This window comes from Taeniopygia guttata, chromosome 5 (genome assembly GCF_048771995.1).
Source record: "Taeniopygia guttata chromosome 5, bTaeGut7.mat, whole genome shotgun sequence".
Classification (NCBI taxonomy): domain Eukaryota; kingdom Metazoa; phylum Chordata; class Aves; order Passeriformes; family Estrildidae; genus Taeniopygia; species Taeniopygia guttata.
Window position 1 is genome coordinate 12,447,026 of NC_133030.1, and position 25,923 is coordinate 12,472,948.

General features: G+C 48.3%; 2 protein-coding genes across 4 annotated transcripts in view; one reads left to right on the top strand and one right to left on the bottom strand.

Moving 5' to 3' along the window:
• PLCB2 (phospholipase C beta 2) overlaps window positions 1–24,334 on the bottom strand; it is a 42,591-nt gene extending 18,257 nt beyond the window's left edge. The window contains exons 1-11 of one of the 3 annotated variants that reach the window (XR_003960635.4): window positions 18,184–18,395; window positions 14,695–14,772; window positions 13,103–13,171; window positions 5,746–5,886; window positions 5,001–5,080; window positions 4,672–4,725; window positions 2,590–2,665; window positions 2,133–2,233; window positions 1,662–1,828; window positions 1,308–1,454; window positions 894–1,051 (exon numbers count right to left, since the gene is read on the bottom strand). Coding sequence is in view for 2 of the 3 variants with exons in the window: in XM_030273720.4 (XP_030129580.4) it covers window positions 894–1,051; window positions 1,308–1,454; window positions 1,662–1,828; window positions 2,133–2,233; window positions 2,590–2,665; window positions 4,672–4,725; window positions 5,001–5,080; window positions 5,746–5,886; window positions 13,103–13,171; window positions 14,695–14,772; window positions 18,184–18,267 (1,155 nt within the window). In the remaining variant the exon portion in view is untranslated. Of the gene's footprint in view, window positions 1–893; window positions 1,052–1,307; window positions 1,455–1,661; window positions 1,829–2,132; window positions 2,234–2,589; window positions 2,666–4,671; window positions 4,726–5,000; window positions 5,081–5,745; window positions 5,887–13,102; window positions 13,172–14,694; window positions 14,773–18,183; window positions 18,650–24,118 lie in introns of those variants that run through there. The other 2 variants (XM_032748978.3, XM_030273720.4) reach the window with 2 other exon arrangements.
• A 96-nt stretch (window positions 24,335–24,430) lies between these two features.
• On the top strand, window positions 24,431–25,191 carry INAFM2 (InaF motif containing 2). Its single transcript, XM_030273736.4, has one exon. The coding sequence runs from the start codon at window positions 24,574–24,576 to the stop codon at window positions 24,958–24,960; it is 387 nt and encodes a 128-aa protein (XP_030129596.4). The 5' UTR covers window positions 24,431–24,573; the 3' UTR covers window positions 24,961–25,191.
• The last annotated feature ends 732 nt before the right edge of the window (window positions 25,192–25,923 follow it).

Genomic DNA, 25,923 nt, shown 5'->3' on the forward strand with positions numbered 1-25,923 from the left:
TGAATGTGTGGGTCTCTGACCTTAAGAACTAGTTTGGTTTGTTGTTTTTTTCCCCCTCACACATAAATATTTTAGTAATAGTGAAGTGTGGGAATTGGGGGGAAGATACAGAAGAAAAATAAAGAGCTGGAAAAAAAAACATCTAAAGCACCTCTACCTGTTGGCAGCAATTGTGTAAAGGAGTGCAGAAAAAAAAGTCAGTGTGATGGCTTTATTTGTAACTTGCAAGCTGTGGATAAATGCCCTGTACTGCCTGGCTTTGTGCTGCGCTTCCGAAGGCTGGGAGCTGAATCCTCAGGGAAGCCACCTGCTCCACAAAACACATTCCAGCACTCAGGTCATTAGGAAGGAATTGAACCCTGCTCTTCCAAAAGCCTTCACTTGAGGCTGTTAGCCATAGAAACCTGCTGCAGACCAGAAGATAAACTAATTTTAACTGTGTTTTCTAAAAGCATCCTGTTCACTCTTCTGATGTGCCTCTACCTCTAAATCCACCAGCCTTATGCCACGTTCTGTGCATCCATCCTGTGACACAGCCCTGTGTACACACACTCTGCTCAGCCATCTCTCCGTTGGCTTCTGCCTGACATTTCCCTCATCCATCCATCCATCCATCCATCCATCCATCCATCCATCCATCCATCCATCCATCCATCCATCCATCCATCCATTTTCATCCAGCTAGCAACATCTCTCCTACTCCTCCCATTCCAAAATTGTACAAACTCCAACCTAGTGCTTATCTGATCACTTTTCCTTCTACCCACACATTCATTCACTTGTCACCTCGCCTTCAATCTTTTCCTCTCAAACATCCTCAGCCATCTGGCTCCCTGAGCAATCAGTCTAAAAGCAGGCAGGGGAAAGCATCCATGAAGAAACTTCTTCACTACCTTGAAGAGGATCTCAGTTGTCATGGTGAAGCCGTGGGTGATGATTGGCTCCTCATCCGGGGGCCGGCCCTTCCAGCAGTCCAGCTCCACGCAGCGGCAGCCGGCCAGCAGCGTCTGGCGGTACATTTCGGGAGAGGACGTCCCAGAAAACTGCCCGGCTGCAGAAGAGAGGCTCAGCGTTAGCTGCTCACATAGGACAGCTTCTGCACATACAGGGGCCACAGGAGTCTCTGCCAGCCTTCAGCAGGCGGATGCAGCAGACTGACAAGATGTTTTCAGTCGCAGGGCAACACTACTTCATGTCACACAGCATTTAGAGTCAGCCCAGCCCTCAAAACCCCCAGGGCACACACATCTGCCCGGCTGACTGTGTCTCCCCGGTCCCTGGGCGTGCCTGCCCTGGCACAGCCGTACCTGTCAGATAGGTGTTGTGTGAGGAATTGATGTAGTAGTGCGAGAGTGGCTGGGTCATGTCCTGGTACAGCATCAGCTTGTCCAGCACTATCAGGTTGTTCTCAGGGCCACAGAGGAACCAGACCATCCCCTCTGGAGACAGCTGCCCTGCACGGCAAACAGAACTATCAACCAAATGGTCACCAAATAAAATGGTTCTGACCCCTCTTTGGAAGTAGAAAGAGAGCTGTGGGAACAACAGGGAGTTGTGGAAATCAGGCTGACTGCTCCCACGGGAAGCAGAATGGCAGAGGGCATGTGATCTTCTGCTCTGTCATCACACCTCTATAGCAAGAGCTTTGGGCTAAGACTCACCTCGCTGGATGTTAAACCCGCTGGGCTCATACTTCTCTATCAGGCTCTGCACCTGCTCAGGTTTGGCTGGTGGGAAGAGGATGTCGTTGAGGCGGGTGTCACGCTGCTTCTTGTTGATGAACTTTGCCAGGTGATCTTTGGTCATGTAGGGCTTTGCTTTTAGATGGCTGCAGTGAGAGAATCGCCAAGGGGCAGAGGTAAGGCCTGGGAATTATCCCAGAAATCTTTTCACATAGGAGAGTTTGATCCTTCCTCAGGTTGATCCTCTCTCTGGGCCCATATATTTTAGGGTCCTGTAGCACAGTGAGGTCTCATCCTTTTTATTCAGGCTGTGAGTGAAGGCATTAAGTGACCTGAGATCCTGCCCTTCTAAGGCTTAAGGCCAGACAAACGCCACAACACTAAATCCCCTCCTTCCTATCTTTTGTGATAAGAGACCAAGTTCTGGGTTGTGGCTTGAGGGAAACTTACTGTGAGGTAAATATCTCATCAATCTCGGGCCGTGGACACAGATTCATGAGGAACGTCTTATACACCGGCTCGGGGAAGTCCTCAGGGTTGATGGCATCATTCTGAGAATGCAATGAAGATGTGTCAGCACCACTAACCCGTGACAGCTCTTACTGTCATGAACACCCACAGCTCAGCACTTGGTTGTGACAACCTCAGTAAGTGACTGGAACATCTGGCTGGGTGTTGCTGCTCCTTGTGCCACAGAGTGCAAGTGCTGGAGTCACAAGTGTTACTGGAAGACAGTAAGAGCTGATGCCAGCAGGCCAGAGTTAAGGCCTGGCAGTGGTAGGGTAAGGTAAGCAGCTACAAGAATCTTGGCTGAGGGTTTTTCATAGTCAAAGGCATCCCAGTCAGGGCAGGGAAAAAGATCCTTCTCAAGCTCATGAGACTTCTAGATACCCAGAGAAACCCTTACCTTGCCATTTGGCAGATGACAAGCACTTAGTGCTTCTTCCACCCTCTTCTTGTCTGCAGGGAACATCTGAAAAATACTGACCAGACAGGCCAACAAACATCACTATGGGGCAGGACAGAGGTGGGGCAGCTGGAGCTGCAGGCAGTGCAGGACACTCCAAATGCACAGCAAGGGAGACAGGCAAGACAACTGTAAGCATGAACCAGCAAAGCCAGACAGTGTTTCTCCAGGGGAGTGACTGAGGGACCGAGTTTGATAAACCTACACAGGATTTTTGACTGCTGATTTAAAGCAGAAGTTCTGTATTCCTGCTATGGACTCTGTAAGAGCCCTGTCACTCAAAATCCCTCTCCTGTCCTTTTCTGCCCCTCTTAGAGGTGCTTCCTATGCTACTGTGGATAAATGACAATAACTGAACTTTTAGAACATCCCTGTCAACAGCACCATGGTCTCCTCCACGGATAAATCCAGCCTCAGTTCTGTTAAGCTCCTGGAGTCACAGATGCTCACAGCAAAGAGGGGAACAAGGTGTGCCCTGTGCTGCCAGGGGGGAGTACCTGGCAGAGGCTGCAACAGCTCATGCAAACCCTGCCCTTTGCAAGACAAAACTACAGCAGCTTTGGTATGATTCCAAAGAGATTTACATATTTAAAGGAAAGGCAAATGCTTACGGAATTTTCAGAATTTACAGGACCTTTAAAAGCCTTATGTTTACCTGCACCTGGAGATACTGAGTATTTTTATACATCTTGTTCTTAATCTGGACTATTTAATGCTCTGCATTTTTATCATTCTGCAAGAAATGGGCACTGAGAAGAGGTACATCCTGTATCAGATATTTTTTTCTAGCTTGTTTCAGAGGAATAAGCTGGTTTCTCCCTGCAGCAATGCTACCTTGCTTGCATTTTAAAGATTAATTCAAAGCACTCTTCCCTAGTGTGTTATTCATTACAGACCTACACATTTTTAACAGCCCTTTGATGAATATTCTGGTTTCTGACAATGAAATTCAGCTGGTTGGTGGTTTAGAAAACAAATAACAAAAAATGTTTAGTGTTGAATAAAGCTCAGCCCTCCAGGAGCCCATTTAGTCAGCACAGCCCTAATCCAGCACAGCTCTGCCTTACAACACACCCTGGGGCCTGTGTTTATTTGGGGCAATTAGTGCTCACTTCTTGTGATGCTGTAACACAGCAAACATCTAGAGCAGAGTGGTTCAAAACTTCCCAAATGCACTGTCTGCAGTTCCTTATTCTTAAAACAAAAGGTAATTTATGGACCCAAAAGGGAATTTAACATGGCAGTGCTGCCTTTTGTCATTCTACTAGCTAAATCAACACAGAGGAACCACAGGGCCAGCCCTGGAGCAATTTTCTTGGGAAGACACTGAATGGCATAAAATCAGTTCCAGATTCATGCCACATAGTGCAGGGGAGAAGGGACAGGCTGGGCTTTGCTTCCCATTCTAATGGAGCCCTACCTGATGCACAAGGCCAAGCTGGGGACAGGGAAGGACAAATCTCCATCTGTTCTGCTCCTAAACCAGCACTAACACTGGCCCAGATGCTGCTTTGCTCTCATGCACATCCAGAGCGAAGACTGAGGGAAGGAGGAAGTGGGGAAGGACTGGAGTGGTCACAAGGGGAAAAAGGAGACAAGAAAAGCAAGGGAGCCCAGCAAAGCGTTCTCCATATAGAGGACTCCTTACAGGAAAGGGAAACAATCCTACACCTCGTCCACCTTTCAGCTCAGGTTTGCGAAATAATCTGTGATCAGAATTTTAACAAAGTTGCTTTGTTTTGTTTTTTTTTTTTTCATGGTAACAACCAGGAAGTTATGTCTATGGCTATTTAAGCCATTTCTTGCTGCAGATGAAGGCCACAAAGTCTCCTTTCCAGACTCAAATTATGTGTCACCTAGGCGCAGCAGGTGCACTTCCATGGCCTCGACACAGAGGGAAAGTTCTCTGCCTCTTAGGTGCCGGAAGAGCAGATGGCTGAAGCCACGGAGCAACCATCCTCTCATCAGTTGCTCTGCCTGTAGTCTGACTGAACACACAATGAAACAAATATCCACACTCACTTCCGGACAGGAATCTTTCCGTCCTCATTCAGTTGCAATTTCAGCTTCACTAGACTGTGAAAAAAAAAACGAAACAAGATTACAAAAATGCATTTGTACAATCTTAAGAGATCCTACTAAGTGAGAAGAAAGGAAAAACATACAATTGGGAAAACAATCTAACAGTGAACTAAAAATCGGGGTCCTACAAACCATCTTAACCTTGGCATGAATACCAGGCCTTGATCTGGAGGGACCTGGATGCTTTGAAGTCTTTTTTTTTTCAAGTACTGTCAGAAAGAGCAGGACATGGACGTTTCAGAGAAAAAGTTTTCTCAGAAAGGACTTACATTTTCTCGAGGAAGGTGTAGCGGGGAGCATTGTACGTGAGGGGATTCCGGGCAATGGCCATAATATCCTCAGCCCAGTCCTGGAACAAACAGGGCAGAGGCAGTTGGTTCTATTGAACTGCTCCAAGAAGTACACAGCAAACATGGAAAGGGCACAGAATCCTGGAATTGTTTGAGTTGGAAGGGACCTTAAAGCCCATCCAGTCCCACATCCTGCCATCCATGCCACACCTTCCATTATCCCAGGTTGCTCCAAGCCCTGTCCAACCCGACCTTGAACACTTCCAGGAATGGGACAGCCACAGCTTCTCTGGGCACCTCGAGCTAGGGCCCCCCACCCTCACAGGGAAGAAATGCTTCTCACATCCAATCAAAATCCACCCTCTTCCAGGTTAAAACTGTTACCCATTATCCTGAGACTTCTGGGCTTGACTTTTATCACCTTCCTCCTGCCTATAAACACTAGGAGATGAAACTTCCACTTCTCAGCAGCCTGTTCATCCATACAAAACACATGAAAGACAACAATGACCAGTCTTTTAGTGGTGCTTCTCTGTGCAAGGGCACAAGCTTCTAGAACTATGGAGTACCACACCTGACTGGAACATAAACCTGCTTGTTTATAACCTTGTCAGTAATGCTGAAAGAGCTCAGGGTCCTGTCTCCTCCTCTCCTTTCCTGCTCCCCACTGAATGCCCCAATCCTTAGTGGTTCCCAGTACTTCCAAGACCTCAGGACCCAATACCTTGCAAATATTCTCCTTGTAGGACACAAAATTATGGAAAGTGAGATCAACCATGTCAGGGCCAGATACGATTGTCAGGTTCTTCAGCAGGAAGGTGCTGTAAGGGTAATCCAAGTTAAAAACCTCTCGGAGCTTCAGGGACTGCAAAAGAAACAGAACAGATGGGAGTAATTGGAGAATGAGGGAAAACTGTACCCAAAAAAAACCCAAAAAAAACAGACCCAAATACACACATTGGCCCAAATTCACAGAAAGCATCTCAAGGGCTGCAAAATTGCTTAGTGCAATCTTCCTTTACTTGGCTTTCCTTATTTTTTATCTTTATTCTGGAGTCTGCATTACTGGATCCTCCATGGGACAAACCACCATAACTAACCCCTGTACAAGTCTGAAAAAGTCAAAGCTAGAGACTGCTCTTAAAGAAATTTCTTCTGGAATTTCAGGCCAGACTTGCAAACAAGCAGGGGAGGGTTTGGCCTGCTTGTGCCAGAGGTGTGTATCCAGTTGATTTTATCAAAACACACACACTAAAAGTGTATTAGTGTGACACCCTTACGTGTAGCCTCCCTCCACAAGAAAGATGTTTTTTGGGACCCCCGTTACTTCCAAGTTGTCTTCTTCTCCTCCAAGCCCCATTTTCTGCTCCTGTCAGTTGGTAGTAGGTTTTTTTTCCATAGCAATTCCAGTACCCTACAGCAATAGCTCACCAGAGACTTGTTTTGTTAAGTGTAAGGCTCATCCGATTAGTGGTACTTGGATTGCAGCACCATATGAAAGTATTTATAGAATCCTTTAAATTATTCAGCATTTTCTGCATTCCTATGCATGGTGTCACTAAGCCAAGGTATCCAAGGTATCCTAGCATTTTACTGATGGTGCTATTTATAATGGGAAGATAAAAATTTCCATTCCTAGAATAAAGCACAGCAATTCATTATCTGAAGTGCAGGACAAATCCCTGTCCAAGCAAACACGGAGCTGTCTGAGCACCTGCTCCTTTAGAAGCAGGGCAAAATCCACAATCTGGGATTGTTAGAGCAGGTCAGACTTGGAAGTTAAACTGGAGCTGGAATCTGACCACACCTTCAGGTTTCAGCACCATGTCACACACACAGCTGAATACACATTTTATAAGGAACTGCAGAATTTTTTTACTTCAATTTTCCTAATTTCTGGAGCATTTGCAATTTTGCCACATCTGTAGCAAACAGGCATCTTTAAGAAAAACAGGACAGGCTGGATTGTAACTCTGGATCACCTGATGCTGTCTCTTATTTTGGAAAAGCACCTCTCCAAGGGGATAACTCTGAAACCTGTTTAATCCCAGACCATTTGGAAGGAGGGAAGGGAAGGAATATGATTTGCCTATTTTCTACAAGGGAATTTCTAAAATGGCTCCTTCTTGCCTAGTGAGCCATTTTCCTTCACAGAACTGAGCACCACCAAACACTCACATCTCCTTCCTATGCTCATGGCAACTCCTTGTTGAAGCTCAGCTTTCCAGTGCCAGCAGCCAAATGTTGGGATTTTAACTCCAGACTTAAACTTCATCGTGCAAATGCACCAGCATTTGTTCAGCTCCAGGGCTGTACAGGAGAGGAGGCCCAAACAATAGTGAACTTGTGGTTGTGCTGAACTCATTTCCTGTATTTGTTATCCGGGGCTCCTCCCACCCCTTCCTTCTCCTCACACTGCTGTCTAGCAGATATTTGTCACCTGGCTCTCTCCAGATCTCTCTGTCCTCACGTCCCCAGCAAGCCAAGCACTTTTGCCCTTATCCAGGCAGTGATGCATCCACCACCCAATGAAAATGTGGAGAGAGGACCAGAGACTGTGTACAGGAGCTCTGAACCAGATCCACATTGTGGCTCTTTCACAACCTGCACTCCTTTAGTGCTTTGTGCCACAGCTTCACTCTGGGATTACTCACTGTCACCTTGCAGGCAGCCATAAAGGAAAAATAGGAATTGCTGCATGAAAAGCAGGACACGCATACTAGTCATGCAAATCAGAAGGGAAACACTCTTAGCAAATCCCCTTAAAAAAACCCAGACAAGCAGAAAACAACTACTAGCAGAGTGGCTGAAATATGGAGTTAGCTGGTGTTTCACATCCCACCCTCCTGATTTCCCTAAAATTCTTAGCTATACAGAGATCCATAGTCCAGAGAGAAGCAAATTCTCATGCAAATATAAACAAAGAGTTGGAGACAGGACAGAGAGTGATCCTTTCTCTGCTTGAAAGGGGGCAGAACTGACTGACTGCAGGACCTGTTGTGTCACAGTGCTCTGACAGAGCTGTGTCTTGTGGCACTAGGACAACAAATCTTCTCTTTTGGGGGAAGAGAGTTCTTGTTTGGTTGCCAGAAGGGAAAAAAGAAAGCCCCAAGATATTTGGGGGATGCCTTTGACTCTGGAGGTAACACTCCTGTCCCCGTTAGCCTTGCTGCTCCATGCTGCAGATATTGGCTGTGGAACAGGGAGGACCAACCTGTCCCTGTGCCAAGCATCTCAGGGACACTGGCAGACAAGAATCCACAGTGAAGTACTCTCAGCCCTCAGTGTTTTGCCTCGAGGAACTGGAAAATGCAGCAGCTCAGATTCCCAGGCACAGATTAGCCTAGGGTGTTCTGCAATCCAGCAGGGACACCCTGCCACAGACAGAGGAGAATGTGTGGCCCCAGAACTCACTGCACAACAATGGCAGAGGAGGAGGGACCAGCATGGCAAAGGTCATCACTCACATGTGCCCATTTCCTTGCTCTGCTCCTGCTCCACCATTTATAAATCCTTTGCCCAACACAAGCTTGTACCTGCCTCTCTCTTGCACACTTACAGATTGGTGTCTCCATATAGCTCCATATGATCGCTCTCCAGTTGGAGAGCTGGAATTAGACTTAGTTCAGCTCCATCCTGGGCTCACAAGTTGCTGAATCCCAATTCCAGAGCTGCTCATCCCCTGTCCTGCAGCAGAACCACTGACCACCCACAGTGTTTACAGCCTGTGGCTCACAGCCACAGCTCAGCTCCGATGGCACTGTGATTGCCCTGCATAGCTCCTGAACAGTCCCACTAGCTTCAACTTTATCATCTCAAAACATGATGAGTGGAATGCTTTGGTATCATTTTCTTCCTGTGCATGTGCAGTTCAGGCTGCATCTCCAGATTCAACACCAACAGAATGTGGACAGAGGATGAATCTGGTTTATAATCATGACAATCAGAAAGTTTGTTTTTATTAAAAATATGCCTGTCTCAAAGCCAATGCCTCCTGAAATATTAAACAAATCCCAAGACATAGCAAATAGCCCAGAAGTCTGGCTTAAAACATCATGTATCTTGGCTTTTATTATGATTAGATTCTCTGTCAGCATTCTGGGGTCTTGGTGCCTTAAAAAAGAAACCACAAGAAGCCCCACAAATGGAGCGGCCCTTATTGTTTGTCATTACCAAAAAGAAAACACAGACCTGATTGTAAATAACAGCCTGATTATTGGCACACTGTTGAACTACAGTCAATAGCTTTTTAATATTTTCTCTTCACTGTTCAAAGGCACTGCTCATTCTTATCTTTATTATTCTCTTGAACACACGCCAAAGTTCGCTCTGCCCCTTGTAAAAAAAAAAAAATCCGCGAAGAAAAGTCACGGCAGAAACGCGAAGCCACTCTCAAAGAACCTCGCAGGGGCGGGTGAGCAGGGAGCCCTGCGTAGGAGGGGCCAGGGAGAGTCTGCCCTGTGGTGGGGCGAGCACTGGGGAAGGCAGGCGAGGGCCATTTCCATCTGGAGGTTGCTCCTGTGGCTGGCAGCCCTTAGTGAGTCCCTTTTCCACGCTGTGCTGGGCACTACTGCTCCCTAACCACGGATGGGGTTCCAGCTGTCACCTGTGCTGGCAGTGCACACGGCAGCAGGTCCCTTCTCAAGTGGTTTGCCACGTGGTTGTTTTGGTGTTATTCTTCTTGCTGTGTGTAGAGGTTACAAAGGAAAACCCCAAACCTCCGCCTCGGCAGTGGTGGGAAAGTGTTACTGAAAGCAGGTAACTCCCAACATCGACAGTGACCTACCCCCTCCCAGGGAGAACTGTCAGTGCCATGGGACTGGAAAACTCAGGGCAGGTTCCATCTTTGAGCTACGGCCCAAACTTGCACAGCCCCTTGCTGTGGAAAGCAGTGGCACAGATACTCTCCATACAGCGCTCTCTTTCCTCTGGACTTCCTTCAGTCACAATCCAGCAGGAAAACCAGGCCACAAGCTTTGCCTCAGAGCAGCTGCAGATTGACTGGGGCATCACTCACAGGGAAGTGGGAACAATGCTCCTTTTATTGCTGGTGCCATCCACAGTTCTTCCTACAGCTGTGATCCTGCTCTCCTTGTCCTAATCCTTGTCCTAAATAAGGCGGATGGTTTATTTCTTCTCCACCTTCAGGCAGTGAAACAAGTTAACTCTTGGTGTTAATTCCAACAGTTCTATTCAGCAACAATTCAAAGCCACTGTTTTGTAATAAGGCAGAACAGCACCCACATTGATCCTTCCACCTCTAAACAAGTTTTTATTTGCTTCACCATACCAGTTTTTTATATTAATGCCTTTTGTAACAACGCCCCAGACATAGCTGCCCCATGTGGAGGGTGTGGTGGTTCATGGGAAGAATTTTTCTCTGCTTTCTGCATTCCTTTGTGAATTTCTGCTCTCAGGAGAGCCAAATGAACATGACCCTGAGGGCTTTAAGCCAGAGGCATCAAGGATAGCGTAGCTATGTGTAAATAACAATTTTCCAGACCCAGACGGCACATCTTGGTTCAACACCCCTTCAGTGCCCACACAAGGCCTCCCAGGATCCACAAGGAAAAGATGGATAAGGAGCCAGTCTACTGCATTTTACTACATGTTACCACAGAATTCCAGAAAACTCCCTGACATAAAAAGGGGACTTGAAATGAGTCTCTGTAAAACACAGAATTCAAAAAGCACTTGGGATTTTCACAGCAAAGGTTGTCATCAAGTGCATCACTTCTGCTCACTGAGAATACTTAATAAATCAGTTGGTGCTCGACCTTTGCTTCATTGGTCTTCAAAAATGAGCTCCAGCCAATTCCCATGGCTCTAAAATCCCATCCCTGGCCTATTACAACAGCTAGAACAGAGCAGCTCCATCAAGGTGCCTAGGGAAAAGTGCTGGAACAGGTCATACTCACTGGCACTTCTTTGACACATTCCTGCAGCTCCCAGCAATCTAGGATTCATCAGCTTCCTAACCCAGAGGCATTATCTTACATTTAATAACCCCCTAAGGGCATTTCTTTCTTGTACTGATCTTTTATACTCACATTTCCATGACTGCAGGAAGCATTACCAAAGGCATGGAGATATGAGGTGGGACAGCAGCAGCAGCATCTCCTGCTTGTGCCACTCCTACCTCTGGAAAATTCCACCTTATATGGAGATCCTGCACCAGAAGAAACCCTGACTAACTTCTTCAAACCCTGAGTAAGCACTTTGTGCTTCCCTTCTCCATTCAGCTGCTGCTATTACAGCACTCCATATCCCATTCATCTTACTCCTTCTGCCAGAACATAGTCCCTCCTACTCAGATACTCTGCCCCCAGCAGCCACTTCATTCCTTTGTTAATCCTGCTGCTCTTCCATACCTTTGGCAGTTCTCATCAAATTTGGGAGTACACTAGAACTGACATAAATACGGATCCATTTAAGGTGTACACAACTTCCTAATGATTTCCTTTTAATCCCTAACATACAATTTACTTTTAGGAGGCAACTACTGCTGAACACTACATTGATATTTTACCATACACTCACGATGTTTCCTGAGTAGCAACAGTCAACTCAGGGCCTGTTATTACAGAAGGATGAGGGATTTTTTTCTGTGTGCATTGACTGATTTTTATCTGTATAAAATGTGTCACTCATTAGATCAAGCATTCAATCAGCAGTTCAAGGTCTTCCTACAAACCAGCACGATTTTATTACCCCAAATAATTCTGTACCATTGGCAAACTGTCTTCTCCTGGTACTCTCCAATTAGTTTTCCTTAATGAATTCTTAACATCTAGGACATGTTTCTCCAGCCTCCTGATACCACCAGGACATCCAACCATGGCCTCAGTACTTTGCCAGCAATTTATTAACTATATCAAAGATCAATTCATTTTGCCAATAGGTCATTCCTCAAAGTTTAATACCCTAGAAAGAGTATCTCATTCCTGTCCTTCAAGTCAGCCTCTTCCTTAGTGTGTCTCATCTGGAAGGCAGCACTAACTCAAACAGCCCCAGATATTTTATTCTCTCAAATGAAAATCCAACCTCTGACAGGATTTTATAAGCACAATTCCCACAAAAGTTGCTGACAAAATTTAAGGCTCATTGAAAATGGAAGTATGTTCCATCCTAGTGAACTTCTAAGGAGAAAGGCAGTTTCTCTGAAGGAAATATGAATTTTATTATGGGTACTGTTCTTGAGCTCTACTGTGCCTTTAGCACCCACCTTTTTATGGTATTTTGAGAAATCCTGGTCTTGGGGAGCTCTGAATAGACATTTTCAGAGCAGATTGTGAAAACAGCCACACAACTTATGCAAAATGCTGCTTGGGGCTCAGGAGATATTGCAAAACCTTTCCCTTTTGCCTTAGAGAGTCACCTATGTCACCACATGATGCATCAGCTTTACTTCTTTGGTCCCTTTTCCACCTTTGTGCTTTACTGCAGTTTTCTGCTTGCCTTTTCCATACATGGAAAAGTTGAAAGCAAACAAAGAAAAAGGCCCAGAAACAAAGTCCTAACAAGGGCTGCAAGAAGCTTCAAGTATAACTGAAATCAAGAACAAAGCCCTGATCATGTTCAAAGGTTAAACTATATGGGGGAGGAAAAAGAATCAAACTAGTTTTTCTGAAAATGCATTTTCTTCCCTTTAAAGGGAAAAACCCAGCACACACTGTTGGAATAGCATTGTAACTCCAGGTTTGTGGATACCCTGTACATCCTTACACAAGAATAGCTCTGGTGTCTCAGTGCAGGAGCATCAGAGTTGCCAGCAGACTCAACAGAGCAGCAGGGCACTTGGAAGGGGAATTTGTTGTCCTGCCTTTCTGACATATTCCTTCCAGTGAGCCCATCTATCATAGTCTGGAAGTGCTGCTTTTGGGTGCACAGAGGGCCCCTGGGAGGTCAGGGACAAGAGTCAAGATGGCTTTTCTGTATTTACATAGCTGTGATGTAAGAAGAGGAGATCCTTTCTAGCTTCCTCCTACAGAAATCCAGGACAAACTGCCTGAGCCCACCAAAACATCAGGCAGCCCTGCCTTTCCACTGTAACACAGGGCAGAAAGAAGCTGTGGCCTCACCTTGGGCATTTTGGCAAATCGTCCTGCTCGGGTGTCTCGGATGCTGGTGATATCCAGAATTTCTCTTTCCTACAAACAGAATAAGGACAAGAAAAATGAAGAAAGCCCTCCATGACAGAGCCCTCAGAAGCTGTAAATCAGGTTTGGCTTTGGTTTAGCATCTTTCCCTATGGAAAAACTATCCCAGCAGGAACAAGGCAGCGGGGAAAGCCATTCCCACAGAGGACACTGCACAGCCTTCCCCAGGCAGACCCTCTGTGTCCTCACTACTGGCTTGCTGTCTTGTTTGTTCTTTTAATATCCAACCTGAATTTCCTTCCTCTGTTACTAATTTTTCTTCTCACCACAGATCTGGAGAACAAATTATACTTGCTGCAGCAGATAATACTATTTTCCAAGATCACATTACAGGACAATGTGGATGCCATGTCTTCTGGCTCTATCTCCATTTTATTGTTAAGCAGGAAGTAATTTTACTCCTAATCCTGCTCCTTTCTGAATTCCTAGTGCAAAAGCAGTTCAGTTTATTTTAGCTGCTCACCAACAGTATTTTCTGGGAATGCAAGACCCTTTCCAGTCTGGCTTTCCTTGTGGCAGCTATGCTTCCTTCCCCCAGTCCCTTTCCCAGGTATCCCAATGAAGTATTTCCCCTTTCCATGGTGACACCAGCTCCCCTTGCCTCATTTCATGCTCCACTTTGTTCTGCTGGAACCCTTAGAGCAGATATTCTACTGCTCGAGTGGACCTCGAAAGCAGAACAGGAGTGACAGAAACATCAAAGGGTGTGACAGTCCCCAGCATTGTGATACTTCTCAGGGGATGTGGCTGCGGCAGTGCCCAGTCCCAGCTGGCACTGGGCACAATCTCTGGAAGGGCAGAGCTCACCCAAACCCACCAGGTCCTTGGGCAGGGCAGGACTGTCTGACTCTGCCATGGCATGTAGGGCAGGCGGAGGAAGTAGAGCTGAACCACAGCCTGCTCTGGAAAGCGGAAGTAAGCCCAGCCTTCCACCTCCCTCTCCATCACTTGATGTACTCATCACTGAGCAACTGAATTCTCTTTCCTCCATGTGTTGTCTCTCCCTCTCCTCCAACAGCTGGTATCTTGTGCTTTGCTCCAGCAGCCTGTGAACACAGCCCTGAGCACAACTTGCTCTCCAGACTCCATGCAGGCCTACAACACTATGGTCACTACTTTTTAATTAAAATGTCTAAAACCCCAATGAGTCAGTTAATGGCCCCACTCTACAGGTTAGGAGAATCGTGTATCTTGCTGGGGGATAAGCATATTGGAACTGTTCTCCATGAAGTCCTTTGAAGGACACATAATGAGCTTTGCAGGAGTCAAAAAAGGTGAAAGCGTGAAAGGCACAGAAAGGCCACATTCACACCTTCAGTTCTTGCACTATCCTGGTGCTGTGAAGACCAACCTGCCACTGACCAGCTTCCACTCCTCAGTGGGGTGTCCCTGCTAAGAGGAATGAATATGGCAGTTTGCTCCCAAGTGCAGGACTCGAGCACTTGCAGAGTTGTCACCTCACACAAACCTGACCTGGCTGGTTGGAGCCTGAGCTGCAGAGTCTCAGTACTTACCGTGCTCTGATAGGTCCAGTACACGTAAAAGCCCTGGGGATCCACTCGGAGAATCACAGGAGAAGCATTTGACGTTTCCTGACCAAAATAAACAACAAAAGAAAGAATGTTGGCACCTTGGGTGACTTGGAGAAAACATCCTGGGACATGAGGTTCCCAGTTGAAATACAGACCCAGGCAGGTGAACATCCTCTGGGATTTATGAAAACGAACCCAAGGATTTTAGGACATCTCCACAGTGACACCTGTGACAAGAACAGCTCTCTTGGAGTTTTCTATACAAAGAACTGAGATAAAGTATCTGGAGATTCAATTAATTGTTTAATTAGAAAAGTCTTCTTTGGCCTGCTTCATTCTACACGCTCAGGAGTAACCCAAGCCAAGCAGAGCAAGCATTCATCCATGGCATCTCCCATCCAGGTGTTCATGCAGATTATCTGGGCTCCTAGTCAGGAAGGCTTCAAGGAGGGGATGCACCAATGCAGCATCATTATGCTGCTTTAGATGGGGATTCTGAAACTCCACAGATCTTTACATTGACCATTGAAGGAAGCAGCTATGCAGACACCCACACCAGAGGCTGCAATCAGATGAAATCATTTGGGGCTGATCCTGAAGCCCACACAGCCATTTCTGGGAAGACTCCAGATTCAATTCAGGAAGCTGGAACATATAACTGCCAATATGAAACCAGTAATGAAATCTGGAAGTTGTACTTGTCTCTTGGCCTCAGATTCTTCAGTTTTTTACTGAACTCATACTTCACTCTAGAGTGTATCTGTATATTCAGGGACCTCCATTTCCATATGCAATATTTACAGTAAAGTGCTCACTGCACAGCACATCATACGTGGTCCTTTTACTGCCTCCTGTCTTCCTCCTGCTGTGCCAGGGCCAGCACCTTGTCCATGTTGCTCTGGGCTGGCTCCCTGCACATGTGTCCACAGAGAGCAGAGCAGGCCCCACGGTACCACCACAGAGGATTGTGCCATGTTCTAGATTGCCCTTATCTCCCACAAAGCAGCTTTCTGGAGGGCAAGCTGAGGCTGCAAGGAAGCTGCTGCCACCCAGACTCCCAGGCAGGGCCAGGCTGCCAGGGGGTGCAGGCAGCCTCTCCAATGGGGCAGCTCCTGGCAGCAAAGGAAATGGGCAGTCCTGCAGAAGATGGTCTGGCAGCCAAACTGGCTGCTTCTCATTCTGTCAGGCAAACACTGTCTGCTAAAATCCTGTAAACCATAATCTTTCAGAGATAGGAAGAGTTTTGACTCTATTATGAGGACCCAGAGGCAGCACAGAGCCAAACCCACACCCTTTTGCCCTGCTCAAGAAGTCAGCTACTGCTTTGTGTCCTGCCTAGGGTTCTGACAGGGATCCCAGCTGGTTCTTTACCTCTGCTACCACCCATGTAGTAGAACTTCACCTCTTCAGTCTGCTTAGGAGCCCCAGCTTGCTGGATGCTGAACAAAACACTGCAGAGCTGCTCCTTACCCCAAGGCCCTGTAACTAACTCCTTCGGACAGGTCAGAATAGTCCTACCTGTCAGGGAGCCATTGATCTCTCCTCTATACAGTGCCTTACCAAAGCTGGACAAGGTGAGGGCTCTGTAGAAAAAGTATGGGTTTGCTTTTTTGCTGGAAGGCCCTAGTTCAGTCCCAAGCTGAACAGTGATGTAAGAGGCCAATCTGATGTTCCTTAACTCCTTTGCCTCATTTATCCTGGAGGGAGTTCAAAACTGTTACCAACAGTACAGTCATGTCAATTGAAGGAGATACAAAAAACACAACACATGAATTCTGAAGCACAGCAATCCTGCAATCTGGAGCTCTCACCATCATCCTCTGCAGCCTGTTCTAACCATGGACTGGGAAAGCCCAGTGCGATGGAGCAATGTGACCAGAATAGCCCACTCATGGAGAAGTCTTTCTTTATTGGTGGAGATCAAGCCTGTAAACTACTTATGAGGCAACCGCTTAGAAATGTTTACAAATATATAAACCTTAAGGAAATATCCAGATGGGAATTGAGCTCACTAATCAACTGCTACAACAGGAAATAAACACTTGGTGAGTCTTGGAAGCACAACTGACTCACCTTGGTTTTCAGGGGAACCTATCCCAAGAATACCCAGTGAAGTACTTAACAGCATCCAGTTTTTGGGAGAATGGTCCCCAAGGACTGAGCAAAAAGTCATCAGAAATTTTAGACAAGTTTAGCTACTGTTATTCTGAGAAAGCAGATTTCAAATTCTAAGAAGCCCCAAGTGCACTCTGCAGGCAGTGGGCCCACAGGAAAGAGGAAGGCTGTGCTTTTCACTGTACCCCAGTGTCATCCTCCTGTTTATGTACTGCTAACAGGGGAACTGGCAGCCATATTCCAGCTCATATTCCTCACATCCGTCCTTCCTGCCAGCTGCACAGTGCACTGCTCTCATTCTCAGTGCTGCTGGACCACCCCGCTGATGTTGCACACAGGTGATCTGATCCACTCCCCCACATGCTCCTTTGGGACTCAACACTCCATTTCAGCTTCACACCCACAAAAGTGCTAATCCCTCCTGCACTGCTGCTGCAGCCTCCTTCTGATCATCTCATCTGTAACACCCCATGAACCATCTCCCCACATCCTTGTGAATAACCATAATCTGGGCTTTTCCCGTTTTATCAACATTCATGCTCAACAGCAGACAGACCATCTCCATACAGCACAGATGGGCAGATGCTCTTCTCCTGCTCAGGTTTGTGGGTGCTGGGGTAAGCACTCCTTTGCCTCCTTAGAAAGTGAGGAGGGGAACTCTTACATTCCAATGAACTGCTGCTGCTCATTTTCTTCTTCTCACACAGAAAGGCAGTGACTGCAAAGCAGCTGTTTTGAAGGTAAAGAGGACAATGAGCTGAAGAGAGCAGCAGCTTGCTGCAGCACCCAGAGGCTTCAGCCCTGTTAAAGCACAGGCCCTTTGCTGTTCAGTCATTCCCAGACCCAGGGGCTGGACAGGCGTGGGAGGCCGTGGCTCACCCCCGATCCACTCAGGCAACAGGGCCATAAGAGGAAGCAACTTGGAGCCTGACTTCATCTCTATCTGCAAAGTGCAATGCGTGCTTTTTGCTCTGGAGTAGATCCTACCCCTCATGCTCCTCCAGAAAGTCCAAATGTGGCATTTGCGTCTCACCCCACAGAGACTCCCAGCAGTGATCACCTTCCTGAGGGCTGCACACACAGACCCAGTGCACACTCCCTCCATTTGTTTGCATCCACCACTACAAGAGGTGTAGAAAACGTATCCTCAACCCCTTACACACACACAACATCCCCTTAACTTCAGTCCTCAGCCTTCCTGTTCTTCCCAGTTCCCTCTCCCTGACCAGAGATCTCTGCTGTCAAGTGGGATACCACACTGAACGCAGGCTCCCAGCCTCCCCACCAACTGTGACCCAGCCAGTGTCTCCCTGCCACCACAGGCACAGCCTAGGGAAGGAACACCCCAGTACTCACATCATCCCATTTGATGAAGCGGTCGCCCTTGCACAGGTACTCCTTCACCTCCGTGGGCTGCAGGACAGGGTTCAGCACAGACATGGTCCTGCAGATGTGCTCCTCAGCTACCAGAAGCAAGAGCAACTGCACAATTCACTCCTCCTTAGCCCCCTCTCCTCTATCTCTGCCTCTCACGTGGCAGGGCGTTCTGCCATGGCCACGGTTGGCATCAGAGAGCAAACAACCTCTTATATCCCAGCCCAATTTAGGAGGGGCAGGGACAGGCAGGCGAGGAGCGCTGAATCTGCATTGTAAATCAACAGCTCTCCAGGCAAGCAGAGCCTCACCCAAGGTCACCCAGAGGAAGGCTGGCGATGGCTGGGGTGCTGGTGGGCACAAACACCCACTGTCCCTCCGGGAGGGATCCACTCCTTGGAGCTGTGCTGGTGAGGCACCCGGCTCGGTGAACTTCCGCAACTCAACTTCCTTAAATGCTCTCTTGACGAAGTACAGGCATTGCCAGAAATGCTCCAACTGCTTCAGCAGCTGTGGTTACGGAACAGCTCAGCTCTGGCTACAAGCAGACTGCCCCCTTCATGCAAGAGGCCAGATGTCCCAGGAAACAAACTCATTCCTTGCTTGGACAGATTCCATTTCTGGGGCCACTCACTGCACTGTCCAGTCTTAAACAGTTTTCCTTTCTCTTATGGGCTCTTCTGAATGTCAGCCTCAAAGTGAGACAGACCAGCAGGACAGCTGGAAATTCCCCAGATGAAATAAAACATTCCCAGAGTCCCAGGAACTACGCTGTTCCACAGACTCACTTGGCTCTGCGGCAGATGCATGGGACACAGAACAGGAGAGGTGGGCAAAATGGGGATTATAGTGACAAGGCAGCAGGGAAGTGACCAAAAGCAGAATAGGTTAAAGGCAAACAGGGCCAAAATGAGTCTCTGCTCCTGACCTTGGAATGAAGGAATTCCATGTGGGCAGCAGAGGAGGAAGGAGCTCCACTGGCTGATGGGCACTGGCTAACCTGGAGAGCAGCTTACGAAAAGGCCTGACATGGGCAAGACCAATTTTAGTCAGAGGCAGAGCCTTCAACTAATAACAAGTGGAAATAACTGTGCTATGATTGCTGCAGATTTCCAGGTACAGGGCAGGATGTCATCCTCATCTCCTATCAAAGCCAAGGCTGCCATTGCTCAAAGGGACAAGCTGCTGGCAAAAGTAGCACAGAAGAAGGGGGGGAACAAACCCCCCCAACCCCCCCCATTTAGCAAGGGGAGCTAGCTGCATATTTTGTTCTTTCCTTTCTTCCCAGGCCTGATGTGATAAGTCTGGCACTTTGGAGCAGCCTGGACAGCTGGGGAATGGTCACTGAAGGAATCCTAAGGTCATTCTCAGGTGTTAGTGGCACGAGGCAGGAGAGATTAAGTGGAACCTCTAGTAAGTGCTCCAACTTTAAAACAATAAAGGCAGGAATCAGAGCTCCCTGCTGCAGGAAAAGAGAACTCTGAGCAAATGCAACATCCTTTGTTTTTCAAGGGGTTTACCTGCCAAAAAAAAAAATCCTGGAAATAAGTCTGCTTCCGCATTTCCAGTTACCATGGCATTTTCTGCACTTATCAATCTTGCACTTAGAGGAATTGGCTATCCAACAGAAGGCTGTTGGCTCTCTTTCCTTAGGGATATTCCAGGCCCAGCCTGCCAGTGTCACCAGGATCCCACACTCGGGAAAAGTGGTTTCTCCCAAGCAGAGAAGCAGATGACAAAGGGTGTAGTGACGAGTGAAAGTTCTCTACACTCGCCTGATCTCTTCTGCAAGGCCAGAGCATCTTGAGGTTTGCTTCCCTTTAAATTAGGGAGCAGCAATGGAGAGAATAGAGAGTATTAATCTTGCTCAGGAGGTGCTGCAGTCCTCCCAGCCTCTGGAACACTGACAGCACTGCAGGAAGGCCCTGGAGGTCACAGCTGCAAACCAGTGAGAGCTTTGCCACCTGGTACTGCCAAGGGCAGGTGAGATCAGTCATAGCTACTGGATCCCATAGCTTGACTGGTATTATCAGTTATCACAGCTTTGTGAAGCAAGTGTGCCTTCCTGCCAGGGCCTCACTGAGAGGCTGCTTCTGGCCTTCTCTCACACCCAAGATATTCATCAGCTTTCTCTGCCTCATCAACAAAGTAAGCAAGAATCCTGCCACAGCTTAACTCACATGTTGCTCAAGGTCAGCTTTCCCTAAGGACTAAAACCTTAATTCAATGAATAATGAAATCATAATTAAGACTCAACCAAACACAAGCAGTGAAGAGCAGTGCCCAAGTTGGTGGCTGCCCTGCAAGGCTACGTGATGCCCAACAGCAAGGGCCAAACCCCCACTTGCATAAAGGTTGTCACAAAAGCTGCAGCTCCCTTCCTCTTGCCCAACCCAGACTCCTTATCTTCCACTTCACACTCCCTGCTCTGTAGGAGCCTCTGTCCCTTGCATGCAGAGATGGCTGATGGAGCCCTGATAGGATAGAGCAGCAGCCCTGCCCTCTGCAGAGAGCTCCAACATCAGGAGCAGGCACAAACAGCAGCACTCAAGCAGTATTTGTTTTTCAAGCCATCCTTTATTTTCTCTGTCCTGTAAGGCCCATCACCCAGTGCACACTCATCCCACATCCCTCTGTCTCCTTGCTTTCCTACCATACCTTCCCCACCAGGCAACCCACCACTTACTGTAATGGTTTTGATATGTAAGCATTTCCCTTTCTTTAATTTACTACTCTTCCTTCTCTTGCTGTGCTACCTGTCCAGCAGCCTGCACCTCCCCCAGGGTGCATGCAGCAGCAAGGCAGGCAGCATCACCCTTCAGACAAGGTTTAGGAGACAAGGTTTCCAGACACTGATTTAAGCCACATCGTTAAACCTCCCTCCTGACTTCCAGCAAATTACTGCAACCTCCACCCCATTTTACTCCAGTCACACAGAAAATCTGTAAGAGGAGAATTACTTTGCCATGTGTAATGCTGTCCTCTAGTGAAGAGCTGCGACACTGCACATCAGTGTCACAATGAACGCCCAGCTCTGTAAATGCCAGCCCACCCCCCTGCTCCTGTGGCTGCCCTGCGCTCAGAGCGCTGGCAATCCGGAAAGGATTAACCATACCATTAAGACCACAAAGCCAATAGTTTCTTACCACCCTGGGGAGCAGAACTGCTGAGTGTGTGTACAGGGGCATATCTTGTGTCCCACTTTGAGCCAAAACCACAAGGCCAAGGACTCCTGACAGCTCGCAGCATGACTTTTCATCTTCATCTGCAAAAGTCACTAGGGCAGTGGACTATGGCACAGAGAAGTGGCCACAGATGCCACAAAGCCATAACAGCAGTGAGGTCTTATGCAGAAAAAAACCCCAAACCCCAAGAAACTCTCTGTCCAACCACCAAGACACAGCTAGGCCTATAATTAACTGCTCACTGGGTAGTGAGTTGTCTTTACAGCACTGATGGCTTTCAGCATATTTCCAAGCTGCCCAGTGAGTGCCAGGTCACTGCTGCCCAGAGCTGGCTGAACCATGCCATTCCTGACTGCTGGGAAAAGAACAAGACTTTCCAAGACAGGTCATTAACAGGAAAGAAGAGCATGAGGCACACAAATAACATGCCCATCTCTTTTTACTCTGCTACTTCAGTAGCAGAGTTAAAAGAACAGGAAAGCAAATTGTACCACACCTGGAGGTGGATGCAGCCAGTTCCTGCCTGTATTCACCTCCAGTACAAAACACTGCACAGGAAATCAGGATACTGGGGGAGGAAGTCCCGTTCTGCTCTTAAGCTTATCAACATTTATTTCCCACTGCACCAGCCCAACTTACTCCAGCTGTTTGCCTACTCAGTTCACAAAACTGAACAGATGTCAGCCATGGTCTTCCCTGACCCTTCCACAAACTTCACTTTTCCATGTGCTAGCTCAAAGCTCTTGTTTCTATAATATCCAGCCTCAACCTACAGCACTCTGCTCCTCCCTGCGAAGGCCTTTGCACAGCTCAGAGAGATGTCTCAGGCATCCCATCCAGTATTCTGCTATTCTCAGAAACAGGGTCTGCATGGAGAGAATCTATCGCAGGCCAGCAATCTTCCCTTAATTAAGTCTTCCCTATCCTGCAGCACTGGGAGCCTATTCACTGACTGTGATTGTAGGAAATCAATAACACAGGTTCATTTAGCTACATCCTTCAGGGGCCCTTGGAGAGCAAACAAACATCCCACTGCAAGAGGCAGCAGCAGAATTCAAACTTTCTAGTGGACCCTCAGACGTGAGAAGTCAAAATTAAAGGAGCTTATAAAGAACAGGAGCCAGCAGAGCAGTTTTTGGAGTGGTGGGAGGAAGGCTGTTTAGGAACTCTGTAGCTCTCCTTCCTTGACAGAAGTCCCTGAGTGCATCACATACCCCTGACTCTGTCTCCAGCAAGTGATCTCTTTTGTGATCTTTAGGAAGAATCCTAGAGAGGGATAATTTCCAAGCTGTGTCTAGTATCAGACGTTACAAGAACCCAGAGCTCCAGTGTTGCACCACAGGAGTCCACTCAGAGCACAGCTTGGTGTTTTAGCAAAAACCGCAAAGAACAAAGCAAGCACCATTACTGCAGCTCCTTTAGGGGTGGTGGTCAGCAAGGAGTTCTTTTAGGAGAGAAGGCACAGACCTGCTCACAGCTGCCTAGAGAGAAGCTCACACTTAGTTATTTGTTGACAATAAAATGAAAAGCTTTCACCTGACTTTGGCAAAAGCCAAGACTTCACATTTAATGAACACAAGCCTTGTCTTACTCAAAGCCCTGAGAGCAGAGGGTTGGCAAGGAGAAGAGAGCCTTAAGAACACCAAATTTCTTGAATAGTGTTTTAGGGAGGGCAAGTCTCCACTGCAGCATGAATGAGTCACAAATAAATGCAACAAGGAGGTGAAGCTGTTGGGCTGAAGGCAGAACATTGCAAGCCCATGACACTCAGTACATTTGCTGGGAATGTTCCAACAATTCTGCACATCCAGCCTTATCTGGTTCCTAAATAGGGAAGGGTGAATACATGTTTTGACAATGAACAGATACATCAATCATATTGCTAATGGTATTGATATGAGTGGACACATATAACATTTGGTTGGAAGGTTCATCTAGAGGTCAGCTTTGGCTCGGGGCCTATTGTTCAGGCCTCAGTACTTCAACCTGACGAGCAGCAGGCAAAAACTGTCAAGACCTCACTAAGCCCCAAATGCATGCTTGGTACATGTCCACTCTCTGCCTCTTAACTGGAATTAAGCAAGTGCACAGGGAAGGGACTTGTGGAAGGTAGTACCTCAACATCATTTCACCTGCTGAACCAAAAAGGAGAAGAAGCTGGAGCAAATCCATAACTGAGGGAAAACACATTGAAAAATTACTAGAAAATCCATTTTGTACGAATTGCTACAAATTCCAAGAATTACAATTATTTTGCAGCTACTCAATTTATTCCATAATATGTCTTCTCGGGAAAGCCTCTGGGTAATAGCCAGTTCTCCAGTTGCTGTAACCTCTTCCATATTTACAAGTCCTGGTTTACCAGAGGTTTCTGCTGCAACCACTACACCTGACTGACCTCAGATTGAAGGGAGGGAGAAAATGATTTCAGGAGGCACAACTACATCATTCCCAAAAGTAATTTTCTTGCACCATAAAGAAAAAAAAAAATCTAATTTATACCTTAAATCAGCATTTTAGCTTATTTTGAACACAAGAACAGAACAATTCTGTAGGGAACTAACACCTGTGGAGTAAGGTGAAGCCATACCTTATGAGGAAGTTTAGACTGTATCAATAACGGGCTTGGGAAGAGCCCAATTTGGACAAAACTAAGGCAGTCGTTCCCTCTAAAAAATTGCCGCTTGGCTCGGGCACCCTTGCAGTTTCACGGAGGGGCAGGCAGCACATACCTGCATCAGGGAGACAGCAAAAACTAACTCCGTCGGGAAGCCAAGGTAGAGAGGAGACTCCTGACCTCCCCCAGCGCTCCAGGAGGCCGTGCCAGAAGCCTTCCCGCGGCTTGGCAGGCGCTGCCCATGTCCCCGAGGCACCGCCCTCCAGCCATCCCTCAAGCCAGACGGGCACAGGGTGAGGGGACGCAGGCCCCGGGGGAGGGGGCTCGTTTTAAAGGCGGCCCGGGTTCCTCCCCCTGCCCTCCCCTCCCCTCTCCCCTCCTGTCGTTCCCACCCCTCAGGGCGGGGCTGCCCCCTACGCTCCGCCCCTCGCCCCCGGCGGGGCAGCGCGGGCAGCGGCACCGGTGGCAGCACGGGCGGTACCGGCATGTCCTGAGCGGCGGCGGCGGCCGATCCGGGCCGGAGCCAGCACGGAGGGCTCGGTGGAGCAGCGGGCCAAGGGCCGGGCCCCCATGAAGGAGAAGGAGGCGGGCGCGGAGCGGGGCAAGCCCGCCACTTACACCGGGGACAAGAAGGCGCGCATGGCGGCCAAGACCAACAAGAAGTGGGTGCGCCTGGCCACCGTGCTGGCCTACGTGCTCTCCGTCTCGCTGGCCGCCATCGTGCTCGCCGTCTACTACAGCCTCATCTGGCAGCCGGTGCGCGGCAGCGGCGGCTCCTCCAGCCCCGGCCCCGGCGCCGCCGCCACCCCCGCGCAGCTCCGCGCCGCGCCCGCCGGACCTACGGCGGGGCCTCCGCCCGCGCCGCCGCGCACCGGCCCCGGCCCCGCCGCCGCCGCCCCGCCGGCCGCGTCCCCCTCGCCCGCGGCCGGGAGCGGGCCGGGCGCCGGCAGCCCCTGAGCCGGGCGGGCCGCGGGAGGCCGCGCGCCGCCGGGCATGCGGCCGCGGGGCTCGGCCGAGGATGGAGACAGATGGCTCGCCCGTCCCTGCGGCACCGTGCAGCGCCCGTGGAGACTGACCGGAGACTGACCTGGAGACTGACTCGATCCCGTTTGGACTCGGTGGAACTGCGGTATCTTCTTTTCCCCCCGGTTTTTCCTCAAAAGGGAATTCTGTGGCTTCGTTTTCTTCCTCACCAGGGCTAGCTTCTCCCTTTGAACCCGCATTGAATTCCTGCGCTGTTTATGCCAGTCTGTTACCTATACAAGGATATCGGTGTCCAAAATTCCTCGCTATTTACAGGATCAGCTGGGAACAATACGAATTTAGAGGCTGTAATCCATTGTTGAAGTAAAAACAGTTTTGTTTAACGATGAGCATAAACTTATTTAAAATATGTGGAAGGTAAATTGACTTGTTTACTATATTAAAATATTTTCCCAATATGAAAGTCTCTGTAACAAAGTATGTTCTCTTCGGTGGTGGGAGGAGGAATGCTGAGCTGGAAGGGTCTGAGTAGCAAAAATTTGGCCACTGCAATGGGCAATCTGATGTTGATTCATTTGTCACTGGTCTCCATAGGTGAGGCTGGAGAAACCTCTGTACGTGGCTAATTGTGGAAGCGAAGCAGTGGTGCTGGAAAGGTTTGATCTGTGCTGGCAGAGCAGATGGAGCTGTGGCGGTGGGTGCTGGTGGGCTCTGAGCTGCGGCGCAGTTGTGCCCTCGTGCTGCTGCCTGTGATGGATGGCAGCACTTACAGATTGTCCCCGCACCTCTGGGGCATGCGGAACCAGGGTAGGTCTGGCCCAGGCAGCTCCTGGTGAGTCCTGGGAAGACTGTACTCTCAGCTTCATGGTTTCCTGCCCTGTGGTCCTCAGAAATCTTCTATTCCTTGATGAGCAGAGTGAAAAAATGGCCTTTAAT

Bases quoted from the DNA above. Each gene is read 5' to 3' on its own strand.
- INAFM2 (XM_030273736.4), top strand. From the start codon at position 24,574: ATGAAGGAGAAGGAGGCGGGCGCGGAGCGGGGCAAGCCCGCCACTTAC.